Below are 26,628 nucleotides of genomic sequence, written 5' to 3' on the forward strand. Positions count from 1 at the left end.
GGTCCCGCCAATGACGCTCTCACAAGCCCCGCCCCTCTTGCGGTTCAGCCGCGCCTTCCACACGCCCCGCTGTGCCGTGAGGCCCCGCCTCCTGTGACGTCGCGCTCAAGCCCCGCCCCGCCGGTGCCGGTGCCGCCGGGCCGCAAAGCGCGGCCGCCGCCCGCCCGTGCCCGCCGGCGCTCCCCGGCCATGTTCGCGGCCGCGGACGAGGACGACGCCGATTTCCTGTCCCCGGCCAGCGGGTGAGCGCCGGGGCCGCGGCGGGACCCGCTCCCCGCCGCCGGGTGAGCGCGGGGCCCGGGCAGGCCGCGGGGCCGTGGCCCCGGTGAAGGCCGCGGCGGTGAGGGGCGGGCAGGCCGGGGCTGTGCCCCGCTGCGGGAGCGCCGGACGGGCCCGGCTGCCGGCGGGGCTCGGGGCGGCCCCGGGGTGCCCGACAGGGCTCTGGGGCCGAGAGCCCGCTTTGCTCGGGACCCCCCCGCTGCTCGGGGGCGGCCAGGGCGGGGGGCTCGGTGTCTCCACTCGGGGAAGGAGCGGTGGGAGCCCTCAGGGCAGCCTGGCGCCGTTCCCCCGCGCCGGCTCCTCCCGGGATCCCCGGGCTGCCCCTCCAGGGTTTGTATCCTGACGTGTTGCCGCTCCAGGAGCTGCGGTTCCCCTTCCCGCCCCCTTCCAGGAGCTTCTCTTACAAACTAATCCTCTCTCTTTACAGAAAATTTAGTTGTTTTTTAAAGGAGGTTCACTAGCAGTGGTGTCATCCTTTGTGTGAATTATTCCCTTGCCCCCTGATATCAGGAGCAGGCTGAGCGGAACTGGCCTTGAAGCAGTGAAATTGCAAACAATGTATCCTGAAGGCATAACCTCCAGCTTTAAACCCTCTGCCCTGAGCTGGGAGAGCTTCTGCCGTTTTAAAACTTAATAGGAGAACGTTTTTCATGGACATTTAAAGACAAAATACTCCAGGAGCTGAATGGTGGTTTCTCTGTCCCATATTATTTTGGGTATTGTAAGAATCAGCTATTTTATGTCAAGCTAGTTCTAGTCATTACTTCAAAACAACTTCTTTTTTTTGTGTAGTTTCAGTTCTTACACCTTCAGTCGATTTTTGAGGAAATGAAACACAATTGTATCACTTTCCCAACCTCTTCATCTTCTGCCTATTCAAAATTAAATGGTTAATTAACATAAAGCAACTTAACCTGCAGCCCTTTGTTTCCTTCCAAACTGATGGTGAACACTTTGTATTTTATTTCATGGAACTTCTAGTTAAGGGTGTTCATTATGTATAATGCCCATGTTAAATAAGGTTAAATGGTTTTATTTCAATTTCTAGAGCCAGATTAGCCTCACTCTTTGGCCTGGATCAAACAGTCTCAAGCCAGGGAAATGAATTCTTCCAGTTCACTGCACCAAAGCAGCCCAAGAAGGGTCAGACAGCAGCTGGTGAGTAACTGGCCTTGAGCATGGGGAGCACACTCAGCAGCATGTGTGTGTGGGGAGAACAAGGGCCCGTGTGAAGAGCAGCAGAGCCAAGAATTCCTGAGCTTTCCTCAGGGCCGTTTTCCTCCAGTGCCCTCCTGCACCTGGATTTTCAGCTGGCCTTGGGTGACTTTGGAACTGTGGTCTTTGTTTCTCTGCGATTTCCCACTGGAGTTATTTCCCCTTGTGGGAGGGAGCGTGTCGTGGCGGTGCCCCCAGCCAGCCCTGTGCCTCTGAGAGCTGTCCCTGGTCTCTGTCCCCACAGGGCAGCCCCAGAAGGCCCCGGTGGCCTCAGGAGCCCCCTCGGTGCTGGTGGCCACGGCCGTGCTCGCCTATCGCTAGTAAGTGACTGCAGCCTGTGTCCCCAGCCCAGAGGGGAGGTGTTCCTGGTGAACGGGAAGAGACACTCATCCTCAGACATGTCTGCATGGGGGGATGTGCAGGGCAGTGGAAGTTCTGCTCAAGAACAGTTTCAGTTGCTGCGCTGCAGCTCTGGGTGAGGCAGCTGTGAGGTGAAGAGCAGCTGTGGGTGGGAGCTGTGTCCTGCCTGCTGGGCTGAGGCGTGCACTGCTTCAGAGGCTCTCTCAGATGCTTGTGGCTCATGCACTTGAGAATTGAGACATGAGCAGAGTGACAGCACTAAAAGTGTTTGATGCTCCCATCACTGAGAAACGCTTCTGCCCTGGATCTGTGAGAGCAGTTTTCAACTCACTCCACAATGTGTGCTCTTGCCTGTGGGCAAGCAGGAATGTCTCTAAGCTAAGCAAGGCTGCTTGACATTTTACACCTGGGAAAAGGGATCTGAACTCTTAAAGCATTCTGACTTAGGGATAGTTGTGCAGCTGAATGTCTCCCTTATCTTCCAGTACAAATGGGCAGTACTTGAAGCAAGGCAAGTATGGAGCAGCTGTAGTGGGGAACCACGCCACCAAAGAGGTGAGAGACACTTCCTTCCCTAGCTCTGCCATGCTCACTGCTACGAGATGGTGTTTTTGTGAGCTCTCCAGGTGTTTTGCTTTTGATGTTGTTCTCCAGCTGCTTTTCTTTCTGCTTCCTGGGTTTTCCTGGGGCTCAGCCATCCACCTTGGTGACATCTTTCTTTCCTGCAGTCTGTGAGTTTGTAAGAGCTCTTACAACTTGTGTCTGAAATAGTTTGCAGTGTTCCTGGAAGTCATTCTGGTATTTATTCAAAATGTCTTTGACCACTGGATCACATATTTTTGCAGATGGAAATGGATATAAAGGAAAATTCTGTCCAGCAGTACAGAGATGCTTTGCTTAAGTTTTGTTCTTTTGGTATCAAAAACATCTTTCCTTCCCAAGTGTTCCTTGAAGAGCACAGAACTGAGGTGCCCAGTAAATTGGTGTTTGAAAGCTACTTTGGAAACTCTCACCCCTCCCTGGTGTTGGTATTTGTGATGTTTCACATCCCCAAGTCCTCATTCATGTCTCACTAAGTTGATTCTGCTTTGGCAAGAACAAAATAAATCTTAGTTTGGTAACTAAATTCCTGAGTCAGTGATCTGGGAGGTGTTAAGCTGTGTTGCTCTGGGGGAGCTGGGGAGGACAGGCAGTGCAGGAGGGAGCTGAACCAGCTTTCCTCAGGCTGCCTGTGTGATAGCACATCCACTGGGTCACCCCCAGTTCACCACTGAGCTGTGTCCACTGCAGGTGCACAAAGGAAAACACATCTCCATAACAGATTATGTTTAGTAGAGCCAAATATGTCAATAAATCTCATATCTGTGTTGTTCAGTACTTGGAAAACTCCCTCCAACTTGGTGTGTTGTGTCAATAGGTTGATGCAAAGATTTCACAACAAACCTCTTCAGGGAAAATGTCTTTCCCAAAAGGGTGAGCAGGGCCTGGCACAGCTGCCCAGGGCAGTGGGGGAGTCCCCATCCCTGGAGAGGTTTAAAAGCCATGTGGATGTGGCACTTGGGGACGTGGGTCAGTGGTGGCCTTGGCAGTGCTGGGGAGTGATCTTGGACCATTCAGTCTCTGCCAGCCTAAATGACTCTGATGGTTTGATGCCATGTGTGCTGAGTTCTGTCTCTGGAAGGGTTAGTGCACCATCTTTTTCCACTGTAACCATGAAAAATGTGGAATTAGTTAAAGCATCTTGTTTATTATAAAACAATGAGTTTCACTTGCTTAGTTGCTGCAGCTAAATAAAAGCCTGGAGCAAAAAACAGTTTTAATAAGTGTCACAAAACTGTTAAGTATTTTTGCTGTGGTATATTTGACAAATAAGTACTGAACCTTAGGCTCTGTGTGTGACAAAGCACCTTAGAATTGAAGACATTTTGAGTTCCTGTTTTTGTTCTTTTTCCTTGTCTAATTCCTTGTGGAATCCAGTACAGGATCCTCCTTTACATCAGCCAGCAGCAACAGATCACCTCTGCAAGGATCCACCCAGGCTTTGTGCTCACGGTGAGATTCTGCCTTGGAAAAGCCTTTTTTGATCACAAAAACCAGAAAGTTGGCTGTAAAATTCTTCCTTAAGCCTTGGTTTATAACCTCTGAGATCAAATATCTGAGTGGCAGAGCAGGAGTGTCCCAGTGTGACTGTCCTCCTCATGTGTTGCACAAGAGGCTGTGGCAGCTCCCTTTGGCTGAGCACCTCCTCAGGAGATTTCCAAACCAAGGCTCCTGTAGGAGGTAAATTATTACCTGTGCTCACAGAGGTGTTTGGGGTTTGCAGCCCTGTAGTGGATAAAACTAGCAAAATTCCTTTTGCTGAGAATTTCTAGTTATAAGTGTCTGAGAGAATACAACTGAGTAAGCAGAAGGAAATGATAACAAGGAAATGTTTTCTCTCAGAAATTTTACACTCAGCATTTTCCTGCTGTTGAGAACAATCTGGAGCATTGTGAGCTCTAAAATGGAATCTCTCAGGAAGTTGATTTCTGCCAGTTTTACAGAAAATTGATGTGTTGGTTTACTGTTCTTAGCTTGTCATCAGATGGCATCAAATTTCTTTCTAGGAGAGAGAAATTTCACTCCAAAATAATGAAATTTCTGTCCCAGCTTAGACCTTGCTCTCTAGTTTTTTGTAAGCACATTCTTGAAAAATTAATGGGTTTTATAGTCACTTCTGATGACATGGGTTTAGAAGTGAGGAAGAAGTGATTTCTCCAACTGATTCTGGAAGCCTAAATACACAATAAATTTCACAATAAACTGTGAAATGTAAATTACTTTCACTTAAAAATTCTCAGAATATGTTAAAGAAGGAAGTTTCTGAAAGGTTTCACCTTCCTGTTTGAAGTGCAGCGTGTAGGAAGAACTTAATATTTGCTCACATATTCCAGTTATAATAATTCTTCCATGATAATGAGCATGTAAATAAAGGCTAATTTTGAACTTGGGCAGTAGAACAGGGTTCTTTCTGCTTAATCTCAGTAGCTCTTATTTTAAGCTTCTTTTGGATGTGGGTTTTTAGTTCATTTAATGTTTAACATTGAAATTATTTCCTCTCCCACAGGTTCAGCCCAACAATTACAGCACGTTCTACGATGATCAGAGGCAGAACTGGTCCATCATGTTTGAGTCAGAAAAGGCAGCAGTGGATTTCAGTAAGCAGGTAACTGCTCCCCTCTGGGCCAGGCTGTTCTGGTGGCTGGTTTACAGCAGGGGCAAATCAAGTTTTGTTTTCACTGGAGTTCAGCTTTGAGTGTGTGCATAACTGTAATGGAGACAGGTCTGAGAGGAGCCTGCCCTGAGTTTTGTTCATTAAAACAAATCTCTCTGAGGCAGGGAGCCTGTTGCTTCTCAAGATTCCCAAGTGCTGCAAATCAGTGGTTCTGTAGAGCAGAGGGTGTTTAATCAGCAGCAGTGGAATGCCCTGGGAGTGCATTTCTAGTGTGGGCTTGATCAGAACAGCAAGGAATGCATCAGATTCATGGGTGGAACTTGTCCATTAAGGGCCAGAGACATTGCCAGGCTTTTCCTCTGCAGGTGTGCATTGCCAAATGCAACAGCTCTCCAGCACTGGACTCAGTCCTCTGCCAGGATCTGCTCGTGGGAGAAGGGCAGGGGGTGGAAGGAGGAGACTCCCTGGAGGTTGCCTACACAGGATGGCTGTTCCAGAACAACGGGCTTGGACAGGTAAAGACACCTCTGCCACCTCCTGATGCTGAGTGGGACAGACCCTGGGAGGAGCCTGCTCATCCAGCATAGTCCTGGTGTTGATGTTGAAGTGGGGTCATCTGTATTGCCTATAGAATATCAAGGGATTCTGGCATATTACAAAAAAAATTCCTCACTGAAAGGGTTGTTGAGCATTGGCACAGGCTGCCCAGGGCAGCAATGGAGTCACATCCCTGGAAGTGTTCAAAAAACAATCTGGAAGTGGTGCTTGGGACGTGGTTTGTGGTGAACAGGGCAGTGGTGGGGAATGGTTGGACTTGGTAATCTTAGAGGGCTCCTCCAACCTTAATGTTTGTGTTATTCTGATACTGTCCAGGGGGAGGTGATTGAAATGCTTTTAAACTCCTGTGGGCTCTCTCACACATTAAATATTCATGTTGTATTTTGCTTGACCCAGTCCTGTCCTAAAGCAGGTCTGAAGTCTGAGTCTGCAGTTATCCTTCACTTCATGAAATTGTACTTCAGGAAATGGACTAAAGCTCTGTCTTACAGCTGAGAATTAATTTTGGTAGTAGTGAGATGGGAAATAGCATTTAACCAGAGGTTTTAAGAGTTTATGGAATGTGTAAAGCAGCATTCAGAATCTTGAAACAGTTGGGGAATCCATGCATTTTGTGTTCTTGTTCAACTCTCCAGGTGTTTGACTCTAATGTTAACAAAGACAAGCTGCTGCGGCTGAAGCTGGGGTCTGGAAAGGTCATCAAGGTACAACTTCTGGCACTTTCATTACAATAATTGAAGTCTCAGAGCTTTGAATTACTGCATATCTTGTTCAGGATTCATACTTGCTATTTCTGTGTCATTTATTAGCAAACACTCTGTGACAGTGACTCACTCAAGCTTTGCACAATAGAGCCCAGTCTCCTTTTCAACATCAGTGCTAGACAGGAGTTGTCCTCTTTGGTAAAAAAAAAGAAACTTCCTGTTTTCAGGAGCTGGGGTTTTATTGTCTTTGTTTTTCTGGAAGTCACTTCATCCATTCCCTTGTTCTTGGGGAGCCCTGTTTTTAAAGGAAACAATTTTTCATCCAGTTGCTGTGTTACTTCCTTATGTTATCCCATAAAATCAGGGTTTGATCAGTCAGAGATGCTTTGTTCAGGTCATTTCCATGTCCTGAGTAATTTGTGTATAACCTGTGTAATTCAAATATGACCTATTACAAATTGTCTTTTATTGAAGATGTGCTATTTGTCTGCTTTATCCTGTATCTTACTAATTTTGCCTGGCTGTTAGAGCCATCTTGTTCAGTGCTGGCATCCCTTGGCCAGCTTGCATTGCTCTGACTTCATGTCCCTCATTACAACTATATTCTTTGGTTGCTTTGTAAATCTAACCAGAGAAATTCAGATATCTTTGGAGTCCAGTTCTCCCCCAGAATGCTGAGTGAGTTTGCCACTGTGTGGTGGAGCTCCATCTTTATTCTTAAGTTAACACTGGGATTTACAACTGGCTGTCAAGATTTGTGGCAAGACCAAGGTTTAGTGCTGCACATTGAAAATAGAGAGGATTTTGCAAGAATCTCTGTATATGTGTTTTGGAACCTTTGCCTGACGTTGTCTTAATTGGGGTAAATAATGTCACTGATCCAATGTTGCTTTCTCTTCTGCTGCCTGTGCACACCAAAGGGCTGGGAGGAAGGAATGCTGGGCATGAAGAAAGGAGGGAGAAGGTTCCTCATCATCCCTCCAGCCTGGGCCTACGGGGCCCAGGGCGTGGCTGCTCGTGTCCCTCCAGACTCCACTCTGGTGTTTGAGGTGGAGGTCAGGCGGGTGAGTGTCTCCTGCCAAATGTTTGGTTCCATCTGCTTTGTGACTGCAAGGGGGGAACCTGCTGTTAGTGTGAGAACTGCAGCTCAGAAACTGTTAGAGACCTCAGCAAGATGTGTATCTTTAATTCAAACAAGCAAACCCAAAACAGAGCCCTAAACCCAGAAAATCCCTCAGGGCTTTTGTCTGTTGTAACTGTCTTGGGATCTTTTAGCTGTCTTATTTGTGAGTCACTTGGGAAAACAAAATACTGTGGGAGGAACGAGAGGGTGTAAAGACTCAGCTTCTCCAGCTCTGAATCAATTGGCTGCTTTTCCTTGAAGTGCAGGAGCTCCACAGGCAGTGGCATCACAAATAAATTGATGACAATTTTTGCAGGAACTCAGAAAAACATCTTTTTTTTTTGCTTCATGCTTTTTAAGGTGAAGCTGGCAAAGGAGTGCTCTGGTTCAGATGGGCTGAGTGTCAGTTCAAGGGATTCCCCTGCACCTTCTCCAGTTCCCAGCTCAGACGGCTTCTCCTCAGACTCGGGTTTGGTGCCTCCCTCCACCATCCCTCCAAAGCCTGGGTAAGGGGCAGCATGGCCTGAGCACATTTCTGTGTGCTGCACTAATGCCTCACTTGGCAAATGTGGGGCCTCTGTGCCAGCTCAGCGCCCTCCATGTGGCAGAGCAGGGCTTGCTAACAGGACTTGCTGAAATTTTCTGCTTGAGTGCTGACTTCCAGACTAAAGCAGTTGGAATGGGCTCCAGTGAAGGAAGTCATCCCAGCATTCCTGAGATCCAGGTGATCCAGGGATTGAGCTGTGTGGGTGCTGCTCTAACAGCTGTCTCATCTCAGCTGGCATCATTGGCATCAGTGTGGACCTTCTCAGTCTCCACAACTCCCTGAAGAGGGTGTAGCCAGGTGGGGTTGGGTTCTTTTCCCAGGTAATAAGTGACTGGGGAGAGGAAATCACCTCTTAAGTTACTTCAGGAGAGGTTTATGCTGGATGTTAGGAAAACCTCCACTGCTAGAATGGTCAGGCATTGGCACAGGCTGCTCAGGGTGGAGTTACCATCCTCCCTGGGGGTGTTCAAAGAAAGGAAATGTGGCATTTGGGGATGGGGTTTAGTGCTGAACGTGCTGGGGCTGCGTTAGTGGTTGGTGACTCAACCTTAACAATTCTATGTTCTCTTCCTTAAATTAAATATGTCACCCTTTTTGGGGAGTCCATGTAAGTGCTGCTCTTGTTGCCATAAGTAGTTTAATCGGCTTGATTAAAATTATTTATACCAGAACTTGGTTATTAAAGCAAACAAAATGATCTTTCTGTAATCAATGGGCCACAGTGGTGTCCTGAGCATATCTACAGCTAAATGTTCCAGAAGTGTAGGCTAAAATAAATGCTGATGATATGTGAAAACAGCTTTCCTAGGGAGAGGTGTATTTTACAGTATTTATAAATCCAGAATGTTGGCTCCTGAGCTGCTCCTGGCTGATCTCTCCTGTCTGGCTTTGCAGGGAGCCAGCTGTCCGGGCCAAGTCCAGCTCCATCAGTGAGCAGCTCACAGTAAGTGCTGCCTTTTCCTAACTTGAAGCCTGAGTAGAGAAGTTTATTTGCACTTTAAGCTGAAGATAAAGTGAGCATCATGCAAGACATTGGAATGTTCACCTTACAGCAGCTTAGGGCCTTGTCTGTGTAGGAATGAATGGTTGGACTTGATTAATGGTTGGACTCCATGACCTTAAAGGGTCTTTTCCAACCTTAATGATTCTGTGATTACCAGGACCTGAGGAACCCCAGCCCCAGTCCCTGCTCTTAACAGCAAAGTGATTTTGGTCATGAGGATGTTTACAAGGCTGGTTGTCTTTTGAGATAAATGGACAAATTTAAAATAGGTAACAAAGGAATTGGGACATTCGGTATAAGTTTATAGAGCTGCATAAGAAGACTTTGTGCCTCCAGACAGAAAAATCTGCTAAGCAGCTTCTTGAACTCGCACATTTTCTTGTTGGTGTTTTGTGCAGGGATAGATTTTCCTCTGTAGTGACAGCACTGTCATCCCAGAAAGAGGATATATAAACAAGCCAGATGAACAGTCCTGGTGCTACCTTGTGTGCTTGAAGAGTAGATTCTCACACTGTCATTGAAAAATTGTGTCAAAATTCAGTCAGAGGTTTAGAAGTGTTTGTAATACCCCAAAAGCCTGGGCTGAGACAAGGGGAGAGTAACTAAATGTTTCTTTTAGAACCCAGATGTAGCAAAGGCAAAGCTGATTTCTCGGATGGCCAAAATGGGACAGCCCATGCTGCCTTTCCTTGCTGGGACAGCAGGGAGCCAGCTGGACTCCAGTGACTCGGAAATAGAGGTACCAGTCACAGCAGGGTGACTCTTTCACTGCTTTTCCTGCACTGGGGGTTGCTTAAAGTGGGATCTGTAGCAGTGGCTCTGCCCTTGTCCAGGAAATCTGCTCTGGTTCTGTGACAGAAAGGTTCCACTTGGGTTCCTGGGGTAACACCTTGTCTCAAGTGACCTTGGGCTCAGGCTGTTGCCTTGTTCTTTGGTGTTTCTTGTAACATGCAGAAATGTTTTTAGGATCCCAATACTCTGAGAGGGACAACCCAGCCAGTGGCTTCAAGCAGACCCTCCCAGCCAGCTCAGGCAGTGCTGCCCACAGTGTCCACACAAGGTAAGGTGCTGGGGAGCTGCTGTGCTCCCTTTCCAGTCCAGGAGGACTGGGGGAACAGAGGATTCCTTCCAGGAGCTGAAATATGAGCTGAAAGCTTCTGATAAGGCTTGCTGATCCACGAGACACTAATCCATGGAGCACAAGACAATCCTTGGAGTTTCTTCATTGTGGTCTTGTGCTTGAGGGAGAGCAGCCACCATGCCTGAGCTGTCCTGTCACTGGGCACTGAGATTTGCAGGCCATGGGATTGGTAAATGCAATGTTACAAGTCCTTTCCCAGTGAACAGTACTTTTAGGAATGATGGAAATCCAAGTGAAGGGCAGCCTGGGCTGGCAGCTCTGCAGGGCTGGATGTGCCTTCCCATGATGGCATGGTCACATCAGCTGCTGCTCAGCTGAGAGCCTTCAGAGGCAGTCTGAGTCACACTTGGTGTCAGGAACTTCAGAGCTATCTCTGAATGAAAAGAGGTTGTTTAAGTGGAGCTGGAAGTGGGATTTCCTTGAGAGGTTACTCTTTTCTTGACCTATTATCACTTGCTTGACTGGATTTAATTTTGACAAGGTTGCAGACAGGCTTTTGTTAACTTTTGTCTATTTAGTGGTTTGGTTATTGGTGGGGTTTTTTTTGGCATTTCACACTAGGTGAATTAAATTCTTTGAGCTGCTTTATAGCATGCTGACTTTATTTCTTTCTTTTCAGTACCTCAAGCATCTGGTGCTGCACCTTCAGTATCTTCTGCTGCTTTAATTCCTGCAACGATCCAGCCCCATTCAGCTCTGCCTGGAGGAGCACAGGGTTTTCAGGTACCAAAATGAAATCAAGGAGAATATTGGCACTTCTGTCCTTTCTCCTGAGTCTTCTCCATTGCTGGGAGCAAGGACTTTAAAATAAGGGTGAGAATTCCAGTCTGTTTCCTGTGACTCTTTGACAGTCTCAGGTTTTCATCACATGCCTCTTAAAATTTATTCAAAAAGGGGTAATTTTCTGTTTATGATGGGTTCTCAAACTGAACGTGAACCAGGCTTTAATACCTGTTTTTTTAGTGGATATAACAAAAACTTCCAAGTTCCTCAGCAATGAGCAGTAAAGTTGCAATCAAGTTGTGTTGTGCTTTTTGAGCCCTTTTTAGGAAATAACCTTGTGTTCAAATTAACATCAGAGGGAGCTGTTCACATGCTGATCTGACTCTCACAAATGTAGGATGACACAGTTTTGCTGAAATTTGAGTGAAGGTGGGAACTAACTAATCCTCAAGAGAAGAGTAGTATTTTCCTTTCACAATGACTGCTGTGTATTTTGACTTTGCAACTCCTTAGTTCTTGGCTTTTCTTTCCAAACATCATCCTTGCTCTTGGGCTTCAAAAATTATAAAACTGTGAGGATGTGGGGAAACAGCAAAACACATTCTAACCTATTGAACTTGTCCTGCAAGGCATATCCAGGAGTGGCATTTGCTTACCCCCAGACTGCTGCATCTGCCTCTCAACTCCAGCCTGTGGGTCAGATGTATCCTGCTCCTTACCAAGGTATGTTTTTAAAGGTACCTGCTTCTCGGAGGGCTGCAACACCTGCAGTAAACAGTTGGGATGATGATTTAGGGCTGTGGTACCACTGTGCTGTTTCACAAATGCTTATTTTTCAATACCAAATGGGGGCAAACACTTCCCAAGAAATACCCATCTCTTACCTTAAAGAGCTTTGTGCAGTGTGAAAGGGGCTGGAATTTCTGTGTCTTCCTAAGACTGGGTATTACTGAAGGAATCTGGTAGCTGGTGCTTCCAATTGTAATTAAAACTACCAGCCAGGGAAAGAATTGAACTGTAGAAGGCAAAACCCAGGAAGGACCAAAGGCATTCAAAGAACCATTAAGGCATCCCAGCTGGTGAAGTCTTGAGTGTAGCTGAGCCTTTCTTGGAGCCTGTTTTTGCAGTGCAGGTTCAGCAGCTGACCTTCACTGCTGTGGTTTGACTGTGCCTCTGCTTTGATTGTACCTCTGGTGTGTCTGGGGGCTTTGCTCTTGTTGAGCTGAGCTGTCACATGGCTCAAGAATTTCTTGTACTCAGACTTGCCTGTTGAGGTTATTTGGGAAATACCTACATTGTTCATTTTCCAAATACCATGTCCTTTTCATTTCTGGGCTTTGCTGGTGGCAGGCTTCATGCTACCCAGCTTTTGCTGTGTCTCTCTGTAGGTATTTCCCCTTATATAAATCTCTCTCCTTTCCCTCCAAGCTCCTGGAGATGTCACTTCCTTTTTGATGACAGAGGCTCGGCAGCACAACACGGAAATACGACTGGCTGTGAGCAAAGTTGTGGATAAAATGGATCACCTGGCTGCCAAGGTATGGGTAAAATGTAAAATGGATCACCTGGCTGCCAAGGTGTGGGTAAAATGTAAAATGGATCACCTGGCTGCCAAGGTATGGGTAAAATGTAAAAATGGATCACCTGGCTGCCAAGGTGTGGGTAAAATGGATCACCTGGCTGCCAAGGTATGGGTAAAATGTAAAATGGATCACCTGGCTGCCAAGGTGTGGGTAAAATGTAAAATGGATCACCTGGCTGCCAAGGTGTGGGTAAAATGTAAAATGGATCACCTGGCTGCCAAGGTGTGGGTAAAATGTAAAATGGATCACCTGGCTGCCAAGGTATGGGTAAAATGTAAAATGGATCACCTGGCTGCCAGGGTGTGGGTAAAATGGATCACCTGGCTGCCCAGGACATTTCTGCTCTCCAGGTGTGCTGAGAGCACTTGGCTCTATTTAAATGCCTGCGTTAAGTGATACAGTAAATGAGTAAAATGCCAATATTATCACACCTTCAAGTGGCAACAGTTCAGATGCTGTGTAAAAACAAAGCTTAGGCCTGGGGAAAGGTGCTGTCTTACTGTCTTGAATATCATGTGATGCACTGTTTGGAGGATTCCCTGCCCTCTGGGAGGTGTCACACTTGATTCAGTGCCTTGATTCTGCTCTGCCTTCAGCTGAGCAGAAGGAACAGTGAAATGCCTCTTTGCATGTGTCTGACTCTCACCTGCACCCATAAATTCATTTCAAATGGCTTACGAATGGTTTCTCCCTGCAGGTGGAGGAGCTGAAGAAGCAAAGCACTGCTAACAGCTCCCTGCTGCCTGGCATCTCCTCTGTCACTATGGAAGCCTCCATGATCATGAGCAACATCCAGCGCATCATCCAGGTGAGCATGGCCAGCTGCTTCCACTGCCATCAGGAGCTGGGGCCCTCATTATCCCTAATGAGGGCAAGTGTCCAGCCACCCATGGCTTCTGGTTTTGTGTGGTCAGAATGAGGATGAGACTTAGAATGATTCCCATCCCTCTTTGCCCCTCCAAAAAGCTCTTCTCAGCATTTTGGGGTTTGGATGTTTTCTGAGTCAGAGTTGTGGGTATTTAATGGGCTTTGACTAAAGGTTCATGTGGGAGAAGTTCAGCTTCTCAAGCCATTATGGATTTAACCCCCAGTCTCCAGCAGAGCAATTTCACAGCTGAAGTACCACTTTGTAGAAACAACCTCCTTCTGCTATTCACCATTTAATTTTATGCTTTGAAGCCTTTCTAAGCAGCAGCCTTAAAAACTTGGGGTTTGTAGGTAGAAAAGTCAACCAGACACAGTATTTTCCACAATATGTTTTAGCAGCCACTGTCCTGTGCCAGGGTTCTGCTAAATGTGGCAGGTGCCTTCCTGGGCTGCTCCCACAGAGGGGATGAGCCTCAGCACTGTCCTGCCTCTGTGCAAAACAAAGGTTTAGGAGCTGCTGCAAGGAAATCTGAGTAAGCTGAATATTCATGCTGAGCTGTGCTTTAGGAGAATGAGAGACTGAAGCAGGAGATATTTGAGAAGAGCAGTCGGATTGAGGAGCAGAATGAGAAGATCAGTGAGTTGATTGAACGCAACCAGAGGTAAGGGGTGGGAGCCTCGCTGCATTTCCAGACTCTCCAGCTTCCACTTGGACATAACTGAGGGGTGTTTGTTAGGAGACAGCCATATTCTGATATTTTGAATTTTTTATCTAAGGTATTAAAAGTGTGGGATTCTTCCCACCCCTTCTCTGCAGGGCTTATCCCCAAAACTCTGGTTTACAGTAAACATGAATGTGTAAAAGGGGAACAAAATCCCTCATGCTGTCTTTGAGCATGCTTGCCCTGTTTCTGGGGGTTACTTCATTTTTGCTGGCTTTTTAGTGAGGTGAAGAAATTGTAGGGGATGTGGTGCCCTTCGTGAAGTCCAGCTGCTACCAAGTTACCAAAACTCTTGGAACAAGAGACATTTTCAGGGAGGTGAAGCACTTATCCCAGCTGATAAAAGCTCTGCTGTGCCAGCCCTCCCACCCTGAGATCAGCACATCCTGTCACATTGTCTGGGACTTGTCATGAGTTCAGCAGAGAGCTGCTGTGCTTTGGAAAATCACCTTTTCTGTGTGAGCCCTTGGCTCCAAGGTTTCCAGGAATGCCCACAGAGTCTCCCTGTTCACAGGTATGTGGAGCAGAGTAACCTGCTGATGGAGCAGAGGAACCACTCCCTGCAGACAACAAATGAGAGCACACAGGCAAGAGTGTTGCATGCAGAGCAGGAGAAGGTAACAGTGGCATGAACAAAGCCAGGGGTGTTGCATTAAAACAAGCTGAAGCCTTCTTAGTCAAGGCAGTTTTCTTAGAAGGCAACTGCAGTTTTGAACTTTGTTTTGAAAAAAAAATTGATTTTGATGGCTTCTGTAACCAAAGCATCACAGAGATAAAACCATTTCATGCTGTCATAACTTTAATATTGTTACCTTGTAGGGGAGTGTCTGTTTTATTGTTAACTGTGTAGGCACATGGCCAATCTGTTGAGGAATTGTGTATCACAGGGCTTTTGAGTTGGAAATACTTCAGTTATTTAGTTGCACTGATAGTTCCAGAAGAGTTTCATTCCTTTTATATAACTGACATGGAGTGATTATAGATACAAGAAAAAATATGTTTCCTACTGGAGTTTCTTCATTGCATTTTTATGATTTTTTTTAATGCTAATCAGAAGCTGTTTGTTTCACCCAGTAACACAATGTGCTTTTATGACAGGAGCTGTTGGGAAATAGCTTTTAAACCAGTGAAATGCATTTCTGCATGGCTGCATACCCTGAACCATCCCTGTAGGCCAGCCTAGCCCAGGAGTGCTGCTCTGGCTCTGCCATTGCATGGTGCCTGCTCTGCTTTCCCAAGCACTTCTTAAACTGCACCAAGTCCAGTCTTGCTCTGTGCTCTCCTGCTGAGCTGTCTCTCCATTTCAGATGTGAGGTGACAAATGCTTCCTCTGTGTGAGAACCACAGCTTGGTGCACCTAAAGCTGACCAGAACTGCAGCTTTCCAAAGTGAACAGCAGAGCAGGGAAGGGCTGAGAGCAGCAGGGAAGGGGCTGCTTTTCCACCCCAGCCCAGGCTGCACACCCACCCTGTGTAGGAGTGGGAGAGACTCTAACCAAGAATAAGTCAGACTGAAATAATAATTAAATTCCCTCCTCAGTGAGGACAGCATCCTGCTGGTACAATAAAACTTGGGGAGGAGTCATCTTTTGGCAGTAGAAGATCCTCAGGAGTCTTTTGGGCCTCATCTTCAGCAGGATCCCCATGACTAAGCAGCCCCTGCCCAGGGATGGTGTTACATGAACAGGCTTCGGGCCAGACCAGGAAAGCCCTGCCTGGCACTGGGAGATTCCCCTGGTTCTGTGGGAGTATTGACTGTAAATATGAGGGCTGGTATTCCTTTGTCTAACCCAGCTTGCCCTGGGACTGCAGTTACTGAATCCCAAGGAAGAGGATTGATTGGAAGTTGTTTATCCATTGTTTACACACAAATTTATTCACCATTTATTTGGTTGTACCCAGGGTCACTGAGGTGTTGGTTACTCACTGCTTTAGGTTGTGGATCCTTGGCCCTGGCAGAGCAAGTCACAGTTTTAGGTGAAGGCTTGTGAACCATAAGTAATCCTCCACCTCTGCAGTGCAGGTCACAGCCAGGAGTGCTCCCAGCTCTGGAGTGTGACATACCCTACCCTAAGGATACCTTTAGTGTCTTTCTTTTTACATCAGGCTTCACTCCCTTTTCTGTTTAAGCTTTTACAGTCCTTGGAATAATTTGAAGGCTTCTCTGGCATGCCTTAGGCTCCTGTTATGAAGCATTTTGCTTTTCTGCTGATGAATGCCTCTGCCTTTCAAGTTATGTTCTTAACCCTTGCTGTTTCCTGTCGCTGCTTTCTCTTCCCAGCACATGCTGCCAGTGGATCGGGGCTGGGACCAGGTGAGGCAGTGTCTGCTGACTGTGTAGGTGCTGGATGGTTGTGCCCTAGGAAGTGCCAGCCCAGCTTCCTCTTGAACTAGAAACTGATTGGCATGAAAAGAATTGTCTCAGAGCTTGAATGAGCACAGATCCCTCACTGGAAAAGGGCTTTAGAGCTGGCAGTGTCTCCCCGCTGGCCCCCTCTTTCTTGGGGAGCCCTTTCCAAAAATTCTGTCACATTGCTGCTTGTTCCACTCCCCATGGGAGAACAGGACCACTGGCAGAGCAGGTACAGCTCACCCAGGATTGCTGGTGCCTGCAAGCTGGAGGCTGGAGCTGAGCTGTGGACATGAAGCATCCTCTGTAGAAACTTCTGTCTAGTAACACTTCCTGCCACAGGGTCTCCTAATTTTGTTTTCTTCATTTGCCATTAAAGACAGAGGCAAAGCTTAAAATAACCTTTAGATGTCTTTAGCTGTGCCGTGGGGTTTGGTTTTAGCATGCCAGGAGTCAGTGTAGCAGTGGGACATTTATGGAAGCACGGGAGGAAAGCAGATCTGGTGTTGGCCACTCTCTGAAATGCTGCCTCCTCTTTAAAATGAGTGGTGTGGTATCCCAGCCCTCCAGGTCAGCACATCCCCATCATCACCATGGTTGGAGCAATTTAGCTCACAGCTCTTCTGTGCCAGAAGGTGTTGGTCCTCGTGTGGAGGGAATTCTCTTAGGGAGATAAAGCAGAGAGAAAATCCTGTTCTCCTGACCTTACCTGTTTCAAGAGTGTGAAAAAACTGTTGGGAATCTCAAAATAGGCAGAGGTGTGGAAGCTGTTTAGGGATTCCCTGTGTAAATTCTGTCTTTGCAGAGCATCCTCTGAAGTTTGTGTGTCACTCAGCAAGATTGGGAATGGGACTTTGTGTCTGTCTTGATGGCTTGAGCCCCTGCTAACATTGTTTACAAGTTGTCTAACAAGCTGTGCCAGTGCCTGGTTTTGGGTGAATCACTGACTCTCAGCAATCCTAAATCTAAACAGGTCCCCAGATGACTGAGAGCTGTGCTGGGAAAGGCCAGCCTTGCCATGGGCAGCCAAGGTGCCCTCGTGCTGTGTGCTCTGGGGACAGGGTGCTCTCCTGGCTGGGACCAGCCTGTGTTTAAGTGGCTCTTCATTGATTTGTAAACTTATGGAAGACAATTAGATGTCAAAGCCCAGGCTTTTTACTCAATGAGATGTTTTCATAGCCTGAAAACTGAGCAGAGTCACCAGGCACTGGTACCAGGATTAAACATATTTAACCTTTTCAGGAAAACTCACTGGGTTGAACTGATGTGGTGATGAGGTTGTTGGTGGCCTCGTGCAGCCTTCTAGTCAGTCTGGACAAAACTGACATGGCAAAAAAGTCACTGTTGCCTCCTCACTCTGGAGATGTCTTCCCTGATAAGGTCTCCAGCCCTTTTCCAGCTCTTCCTGAGAGAACAGTTCTGCTGCTTCCTCATAATCCCTTCCTCCCCTTTTCCCTGCTCCATTTTGTGCTCCAGGCCAAAGTTGCAGAGGAGCTGGCAGCTGCCACAGCCCAGGTTTCCCAGCTGCAGCTGGAGCTCACTGCCCACCAGAAGAAGGAGATGGACCTGAGGAAGCAGCTCTCCTGTGCTGTGCAGGATGCAGAGAGACAGGAGGCACAGCTCAACAAGCTGCAGGCACAGGTGGCAGGTGAGAGCTCTTTCATGGCTCTTTTCTTTGGTAAGCTGCAGTTTTTTCCTGTTTTCTGGGGTATGTTCCTGCTTTCCCTGGGATCAGTCACAGGGGATGGAAGGGTGTGGGTGCACTGAAATACCTGAGGGGTGTGCATCCTTGTCACCACTGAAGGCGAAGTGGGAGACTCAACAAACAAAATCATCCTGTTACAGGAATGCCTTTTGTAGAACAATCTCTTGGCTTTTCTGTCCAACATCCTGTAGAGCAGCCAGAGATGTTCCAGTGGATGGGATGTAGAGATAAACCTGAGGTGTTCATTCATTCCTCTGTGCTGGGCTCTGCTGTGGCCCCACTGGGCCCCACATGATGAGAAGGGCACTGAGGGGCTGGAGCAATTCCAGGGAAGGGGCTGGATCACCAGGAGGGGCTGAGGGAGCTGGAAAGGGGCTCAGCCTGGAGAAAAGGAGGCTCAGGAGGGACCTTGTGGCTCTGCACAGCTCCTGACAGGAGGGGACAGCCAGGGGGATTAGGCTGTGCTCCCAGGGAACAGGAGGAGAGGGAATGGCTCAGGCTGGGCCAGTGGGAATTTAGATTGGATATTGGGGAAAATGTCTTCACAGAAATGGTTGCAAAGCACTGGAACAGGCTGCTCTTGATAAATTCCAGTCCCTACTGCAGGCACAAGTGGAGTTGTTAACTGCACTTTGCAGGAAACTATTCCTCCCCATCAGCCCCCAAAATGTGCTCCCCTGCAGTGGGAGTTGCACCCAAACTCACAGGGAAATGTGGGGCTTTGTTTGCAGAGCTGCAGGAAGCCTCTCAGGACACTCAGAGCAGGTTCAAGGCTGAGAAGCAGAGCCGCAAACAGCTGGATATGAAGATTGCAGCACTGGAGGAAGAGCTGACAGACCTGAGGGTGGAAAAGGAGACTCTGGAAAAGGTATGTCCAGTGCCAGCAACATAGTTTCACTGGTTCACTGAAGGTTAACCCAAATACCAAAGCTTCTTGCTTTTAAATATGTAAGTTAAGTAAATCTTGACTCATCTGCAGGCTGGTGGATCCTTTGTGCTTATGTTTATTCATTATTATTCATTTATTGTTTATAATTATTCATTATTATTTAATTATTTTTCTTATTTCTAAATTTATTTTTAATTTATTTCTTTAATGTCTTACCCAGTAATGCATCAACCTTCCTTCCCTCTGAGGTAGCCTCAGCTTGATTTCAAGTGATGGAGTTCCCTGCCTGAAGAAACTCCTTCTACCTGAAGGAGAAAAGCTGCTTGGGTGCAGCCTGACCTATTCTGTGTTGCAGAATCTGGCAGAGAGGAAGAAGAAATCCCTGTCAGAGAGAGCCCAGGCAGAGGAGGAGATGGAGGAAGTTCGCAGGTCGTACCAGCAGGAGCTGGACAAGCTCCGGCAGCTCCTGAAAAAGGCCCGGACCTCGACTGACCAGGCAGCAGCAGAGCAGGTGGGGACCCAGGGGAGCTGCTGCTCCACATCTGGGGGGCTTGTGGGAGCCTACAGGTAGGAAATAATGTGAAAATGCTCAGCTAGGGGAAGAATGAAAGCATTACCTGCTTGAATTCATGGATTAGTGTCAAAGTGAGGAAAGGCACCAAACTGAGGGTGAGGTAGAGAGAAGAATGTGGGACTTGTGAGGAGTGAAAGGTTGTTCAGAAATATGCCAAAATATCCAAAATCTGAGCCAGATCATCTGGCCAGCCTGGGGGTTTGTGGCTGGAGCTGAAGTGAGAGGTGTGGGTAGGAGCTGGTGGCAGCACTCTGGCTGTGGGTGTCCAGCCCTGGGCTTTCACTTGCTGTGCAAACCCAGATCTGTGTGTGTGTGTTCCTGATGGTGTCTCGTGTGCCATGGGCAGCTGTCAGTGATCCAGGCAGAGCTGGAGTCCCAGTGTGAAGCCAAGTGTGAGCGTGCCCTGGCCTCAGCCAAGGAGCAGCACGCGCGGCAGTGCCAGGAGCTGTGTGAGCAGAGGGACTCCCTGCAGCACCAGGTGGCCCAGCTGGAGGAGAAGGTAAAGAGCTGTTCTTCATTGCTCTAATGGGCTCTAAACACCAGCAGCTGTAACCAACAGTCTTCTCCCACCTAACTGGGCCTTGACTTTCTGACTTCCTGCCTGTTGTGGAGCTTGATCTTGGCCATCTGCAGGTGCAGGTGTTCTGTTGGGTTGGGTTTATGATGGAGGAGGGAGAGCAAAGGTGCTGATAGTGCTGAACTGCAGCAACAGCTACAACTTCCACTTACCTGCACTGTCCTGAGTGGCTGTTTGCAGTGGGTGACACTGCCAGGGGCTGTACCTGCTCTGCTTCTTGTGTTTCAGCTCACAGCTCTCAAACACTCGAAAAAAGCAGAGGAGCAAAAATTGTCTGAGGCTCAGCAGCGTTTGGAGGAGCTGGAGCCTATCCAAGAGAAGGTAAAGGAATAACAGCAGCTGGATGGGAACTGGAGTGCAGGGAGCACCAACCTCAGGCTAGTCCAGAATAACAAGGATGGGAGTTCCAGAATATGGTGGGGAAGGGATAATGTCATGTGGTTTCCAGCAAACCAGAACAGGTGCAATAATGAGACCCAGCCTTCATCTCACTGGGATCTCAGTGATGCTGCACCCACCTACTCTTGGGGCCCTTGAGGAGCTGATGACACAATTGAGACTCTCCAAGGCTGGCTTGGCTGTCCTTATTTTGGTGCTGTTGCTTTCAGCCAAGTCTTTTGTGACATGCTTAAAGCCCCACTCAGAGTCAGTGCCTCACTAAAGCCCTCGAGCTGGGGCTGTGGTGTGAGGAGCAGCTCTGAGGGTGGCTTTCCCTTGGCAGTACTCAGCCCTGCAGGCAGACGTGGGGGTGCTGAGGGCTCGCTACGAGGAACGGATCCGAGAGCTGCAGAAGGACCAGGGTGGATCTTCCCCTGCAGACTACACTGAGCAAGTGAGCTTGACCCTCCAGTACTCCTCCTTCCTGAGCAGATTTACCTTGAATTATTTCTTTTTGAACTGACCCTAGAAGGAAAAACATCATTTTCTCCACAGAGAACTGTGCTTGTAGTAACTGTCCACAGAGGAAGAAGGGATGGGATCTTATCCTAGAGTCATGGTCACACAGAATGGTTTGGGTTGGAAGAGACCTTAATGCTCATCAATTCCATCCCTCCCATGGGCAGGGACACCTTCCACTGTCCCAGGCTGCTCCCAGCCCTGTCCAGCCTGGCCTTGGGCACTGCCAGGGATCCAGGGGCAGCCACAGCTGCTCTGGGCACCCTGTGCCAGGGCCTGCCCACCCTCCCAGGGAACAATTCCTAATTCCCAATATCCCATCTGGCCCTGCCCTCTGGCAGTGGGAGCCATTCCCTGTGTCCTGTCATTCCATCCCCTGTAAAGAGCCTCACTCCATCTTCCTGCTGCCCACTTTGTTGCCTTTTATTTCTTATTAAAACTCTACATTTGAGGTTTAGATTTAAAAACTAAAATAAGAAAGAAGTGCCAGTCTGCCTTGGCTTTGTGCAGCCTGCCTCATTTTGGGGGGATAAATTGGGGTCACATAGAGTGGTTCTGAGTTAAGGTGGCCTGATGTGGTGAGGATTTCTGGTTTGGAAAGTAGATTATTTGGAAAACCACCTGTGTGTGTTTGGATTTATTGTTCCTTCCCTTGAGTGCAGTGTTTCACATGCTAATGAATTGTCTCCTGTCATGCTGTTTTGCAGGTAAAGAAGATAATGAATGGTGTATTTCAGTCTCTTCGGGGTGAATTTGAGCTGGATGAGATGTACAGTGGCAGGACAGTCCTGGGGCTTGTCATGAACACTATCAAGGTATGGCAGTGGTGAGAGGAGAGAGAGAGCCTTGGGCTGAAACCTCAAATCTTTGCTGAGAGATTGAAATAACTGAAGGAGAATTTGTTGTGGGTGGCAGAGCAGCCTGGTAGGAGGAGGTGCTACAGGGACCTGTGATGGTTTGTATTTAGGGTGCAACTTGTGTTCTCTCTACTCCCTTTTCCAGACTGTGACACTGCAGCTGCTCGACAGGCAGCAGGAGAAAGCAGAGCATGGCAGTGAAAGTGAGGAATCTGGCACAGGAGCAGGGAGACAGGAGGGATCACCTGGAGCAAAGACTGAGCACAGAGAGCCCCTGCAGCACAGCCCAGCACAGAGCACTGCACCCCCAGCTGATCCTGGGGAGGCAACCAGAGGCTTCCTGCAGTCTGAGCAGCAAGGCCAGGCTGCTCCTCACCCTGCTGGGCCCACAGCTCCTGGGGAGGAGCAGCAGACACACAGCAGTGGGGTGGCAGAAGAAGAGAAGGTTCAGGAGGAGCATCTCCCTCCCACAGCTGATTCCAGCCTGGATGCTGAGAAGGAGCCTGTGCTTGCAGGGCAGCCTGTGCCTGGGCTGGAGCAGAGGCTGGACAGTGTTCCCGTTGGGAAGGCTGACCCAGAACAGGATCCCTCTGCAGTGTCTCTGCAGGCAGCAGCTGCAGAGCCTTCTGTGCCAGGAGCCAAGCCAGGAGAGGGGCATGAGGCAGCACCTGCAGCAAGTCCAGCTGTGGAGCAGAAGGCAGAGGAGGCTGGGGGAGGTTTAGAGCCTCCTCCCTTAAATGGGGAGGAGGGGAGTGGCACAGAGCCGTGGGATGAAGCTGCCTCTGAGCAGGAACCTGCCTCGGTGTCCAGCAGAGCAGAGCCAGGCTCAGCTGTCCTGGGAGAAGCTCCAGGATCACAGGAACTGGGCTCCAGCCCCAGGCACACAGATTCCAGGTGAGGGGTGGTGCTGGGTGCTGGGGTCAGCTGGGGCTGGGACAGCAGCTGGTCCAGGTGTGCAGGACAGCCTGGCTGGGGGCTGCAGCCCCTCATGGTGCTGGCACTGAGTGGCACCAGCCAGGAGCTGGCACAGACCAGGCTGCTCAGGGCACATTCCACTGGGAGCAGCCCCAAGCAGCCTCATATCTGCTGGAGGAAGTGGAGAACATTCCCAGGGGGGTGTGCAGTTCTGTGCAGTGATCCTGCCAGGTCCCAGAACTGCCCTGCGCTGCTGAGCAGTTCCTGCCACAAAGGCTTCCCTTGGTGAAGAGGCTTTGCCATCTCTCAGTAACAGAACTTGTAAAAGCAAATCCCATCCTCTTAGAGCCAGCTGCTCATTCTTTATCTCCTTGCAGTCTCTTTGAGGACGACAACTTCTTTGAAACAGCATCTCCTAAACCACTGAAGCCTCAAGTTCCCTCAGAAGAGGAGGATGAGGAGGAGGTGGTATGTATTTGGGTGTCTGGTATTTGGGTGTTTGCTCTGATTGAGGCATGGTCTGTAGCTTGTCTGTAACATCCTCCCTGTGGCAGTGGGGGCCTGGCTGAGCTCAGGGCTCCCCATCCATTCCCTGTGTAAATCAGGAGTGTCTGGGGTTGGTGACTGAGCTGGGAGGGGCTGGCTTGGCTGAGGGAGTGGTGACAGATTCCTGCTGCCATGAAATCAGTGGGACTTGCCAGGTTAATTGAAGGGTTTTAGTGTTTGGCCCCTCTCCAGTCCCTTTTAGCCCATAAGCAGCTCCTGGAATCATGGAACCACAGAATCCTTAAGGTTGCAATAGACCTTTAAAACCATCAAGTCCAGCCATCCATGCAGCATCATTCACCATTGAACCATGTCCTCAAGTACCACATCCACCCACTTTTTGAACACTGCCAGGGATGGTGACTCCACACTGCCCTGAGCAGCCTGTGCCAATGCTTTACATTCCTTCCCATCGAGAATTTCTTCCTGCTATCTAATCTAAACCTAATCTAAACTGCAAACCATCACATGAGAAATAAAAACTTGGGTAATGAGGCTTCTCATTCCCAGCTCCTCAAAGCTGGCAGGGATTCCAGAGCAGTTGGTGTGGTGATTAGGAAATGCCAGAAGCTGCTGGGGCTGACCAGTTTCCCCTGGTGTGGCTTGCAGAGCATGAAGGGCCGCCCGCCTCCCGCGCCGCTCTTCGGTGACGATGATGATGATGACCTGGACTGGCTGGGATGAAGATGTGGCTGCTGAGCCCTCTCCTCTGGGCATGGCCTCTTCCTGTGCTCTGAGCCCTTGATGAGCTGCCCACGTGGGACATTGGGAAGGGCCAGGGGCTTCCCAGCTCTTGTCCTGCAGCTGGCTGGGGGCTGGCAGCAGGGGGCTCTTCCTGCTCTCGTGGGTGCTCAGCCCCATCACTCTGAGCTGCCAAACACCCTGGGCTTGGGATGAGTGCAGGAGCCACCCACTGTCCCCCGCCCCTGAGCCCTGGATTCGTTAATCTCAAACTTTATGCAGATATGAATTTGGTGAAGAGCTTCAGCAGAGCAAGTCTGGCAGGACCCTGCTGTGGCAACACCCTGTTAAAAAATCAGACTAAAATCTCCTTCCCCAGTGATGAAGTCCTTGGAGTATTTCTCAGTCCCCAGGTGGCTCCCAGGGACCCTGCACCCTCTCCCCACTGTGTCTGAGCTGCGTGCCACTGGAGGTTCCCCCAGGAATCCCAGTCAGGTGTTTCTTGGGAACCCCTGGCTCTGCACAAGCAGCCTGGGGAGCCCTGGGGGCTGAGCTGGTTCAGGTGGGCACTGACTCAGAGCTGTGCCACAGGTGCTGCTGGCCCCTGGAGCTCTGGTAAAGCAGGGCCTGAGCAGCTGTGATGGCACAGGGAGCACAATCCCTGCTGTGTGTCAGTCAGGCACTCAGCTCCTCTCCTGTGCCCAGAGCTGAGGTGGCTTTTGCTGGCTGTGTTTCCCTGTGGGAGCAGCAGCTCTGGGCTGTGCTGTGTGTTTGGGAGCTCCTTCCCTACAGCCCAGTCCCTCTCCCGTGCCTTTGGCTCTGCTGCTGTTGACGTGTGACCATCCCAGCACCAGCCAGACTGTACAGAGGGGTGGGACACAAGGCCCAGGCTGGGCTGGGCAGTCTGGGCTGTCACCCTGCACTGAGGGGACCAGGAGGGAAAAGGAGCGAGGACAGAGCTGGGGAAACAGCCTGGGGCTCTCACAGCACTTTTATTCTCCACTCATGGGCACTAACACAACTGCACCCCAGAAGTCTTTTAAACAAATTTCATAAAATGAATGAACTTAAACTAATTCTGCTAATTCTCTGGTTTAGTTTCTACACCTGCCTTTACAGTCACTCTAAAGGCAGGTGTAGAATTAGATCTCTGTCCTCTTAAAGGTGATTTCTTGGGAGAAAAACACCCAAAAGAGCACTGGGTGTTGCTGTTGGGGTGTGGTGGGTCCCTGTGCCCCACCTCAGTTCCACAAATTGCTGAATGCAGCTGAAATTGGGGCAGAGACCAAAGCCTGTGCCAGCCCCCCTGCTGCCATGCAGGGTGACCTGAGCTGGGCATCACTCAGTGCTCAGTATGAGGGTGTTTGAAACTGGATTTTGGGGGTGCTTGTGCTGCTCTGAGTGTCAGTGCCCTGCTGTGGCATCTGGACCCGTCCCTGCAGTGTCCCAGGAGCAATCATTGCTCATACTAACAACTTCCATGTCTCCTTCCCCATTACAGATAGACACCCTGAGGCATTTACATTTCACTTCTTGGAAAATAAAGTGCAATTAAACCTGGATTTTTTGCTTGCAGTGGCTTTACTTTAGTCTGGCTTCATCTGTCACCTGAAGACTGACTTTGCTCTGACTTGAATTGGGAATAATTTGATCTAGAAGCTGTTCTTGTCTGGTTTTGTTGTTGGTGCTCTCTCCTGGGAAAGGAGAGAAGCTTGCTTTGTGCTGTGGCTCCTTGGGCTCTCCCACTGGACTGAGTTGGTGTGAGAAGCTGCAGCACAAAGAACCGTGATGGTCATAGAGGGCACTTGCCTGGTTCCCCTCAGCTTTTAGGGGAGGGAATCTTGGGCATCTCCAGGGCTTTGCAGAGGCCAGCCCCTCCTGAGCTGCTCTGGGGCTGCAGGATGGTTCAGCTCCACTGTGCCTGGGAGCCCTGAGCAGGGATTGTGGTGCAAGAGTTGGGATTGAAACTTGTCCATCCGTCTGTCCCCCCCCAATTCAGGCCCCACAACCCCTTCCCCACCCCGGCCTGGACTCGGGCTCTGAATTAACGCTGTCTGTGCCTGCGGTGCCGGGAGGTGAAGCGGGGAGCTCTGGGCTCCGGGGGCAGAGGGGACGATGCTGCCTCAGGGGCTGTGCTGGGGCTAACCCCGATCCCGGGGCTGAGTTCTGCCCAGGGTGGGAGAACCGCGGAGAAATGCTGAGGATGTGCCCGAGGGGTTGCTGGGGGCCGGGAAGGAGAGGATCCCCTGCTCCATCCTGGCGCCTGCTCTGCCTGCCGAGGCTCAGGGGCTCACAGAAGGACTCCGGACGCGGTGCTGGACCCATGGCCGGCTTTAATGTCTCGTGTCTCTGAGGGGCCGAGCCCGTCCCCGGCTGCCTCCTCCCTCTGCGGGCGCCGCGCCGGGCTCTCTCCTCCCGGCCAAGGGGCTGGGGTCTCCTGGGAGCAGCTTCGCCCCCGGCCCGCCCTGCGGGGCCCTCCCGGCGCCCTCAGCCCTCAGGGCCACGCTCCGGCCCCGCGCGGCGCCTCCCGCCGAGCGGGCCCGGGGCCTGCGGGGGCAGCGTGAGCGCAGCAATAAGTTAATGTTTAAAGTCTGATGGC

General features: G+C 49.5%; 1 protein-coding gene across 3 annotated transcripts; it reads left to right on the forward strand.

The window, feature by feature from the left end:
- Positions 1 to 85: 85 nt before the first annotated feature.
- On the forward strand, positions 86 to 25,591 carry FKBP15 (FKBP prolyl isomerase family member 15). 3 transcript variants are annotated; one of them, XR_010349051.1, is made up of 31 exons: positions 86 to 242; positions 1,328 to 1,437; positions 1,739 to 1,814; positions 2,340 to 2,409; positions 3,832 to 3,906; positions 4,961 to 5,059; positions 5,434 to 5,583; positions 6,262 to 6,330; positions 7,251 to 7,394; positions 7,814 to 7,959; positions 8,895 to 8,943; positions 9,623 to 9,742; positions 9,970 to 10,063; positions 10,764 to 10,867; positions 11,497 to 11,590; positions 12,296 to 12,405; positions 13,148 to 13,258; positions 13,885 to 13,979; positions 14,554 to 14,656; positions 16,320 to 16,352; positions 17,865 to 18,036; positions 18,825 to 18,961; positions 19,338 to 19,493; positions 19,903 to 20,055; positions 20,362 to 20,454; positions 20,855 to 20,965; positions 21,738 to 21,845; positions 22,033 to 22,781; positions 23,180 to 23,270; positions 23,958 to 25,121; positions 25,164 to 25,591. XR_010349051.1 is itself a non-coding variant. In XM_064393723.1 (30 exons), exons 1-30 carry the CDS (start codon positions 190 to 192, stop codon positions 24,030 to 24,032), a joined length of 3,750 nt encoding a protein of 1,249 aa, XP_064249793.1. In that variant the 5' UTR covers positions 86 to 189; the 3' UTR covers positions 24,033 to 25,591. The 3 variants fall into 3 exon arrangements, 2 of the variants coding, with proteins under 2 accessions (XP_064249793.1, XP_064249794.1); XM_064393723.1 differs by having other exon boundaries at positions 23,958 to 25,591; XM_064393724.1 differs by lacking the exon at positions 16,320 to 16,352 and having other exon boundaries at positions 23,958 to 25,591.
- Positions 25,592 to 26,628: the final 1,037 nt, after the last annotated feature.

The sequence above is a fragment of the Passer domesticus genome, chromosome 18, assembly GCF_036417665.1.
Source record: "Passer domesticus isolate bPasDom1 chromosome 18, bPasDom1.hap1, whole genome shotgun sequence".
Lineage (NCBI taxonomy): Eukaryota > Metazoa > Chordata > Aves > Passeriformes > Passeridae > Passer > Passer domesticus.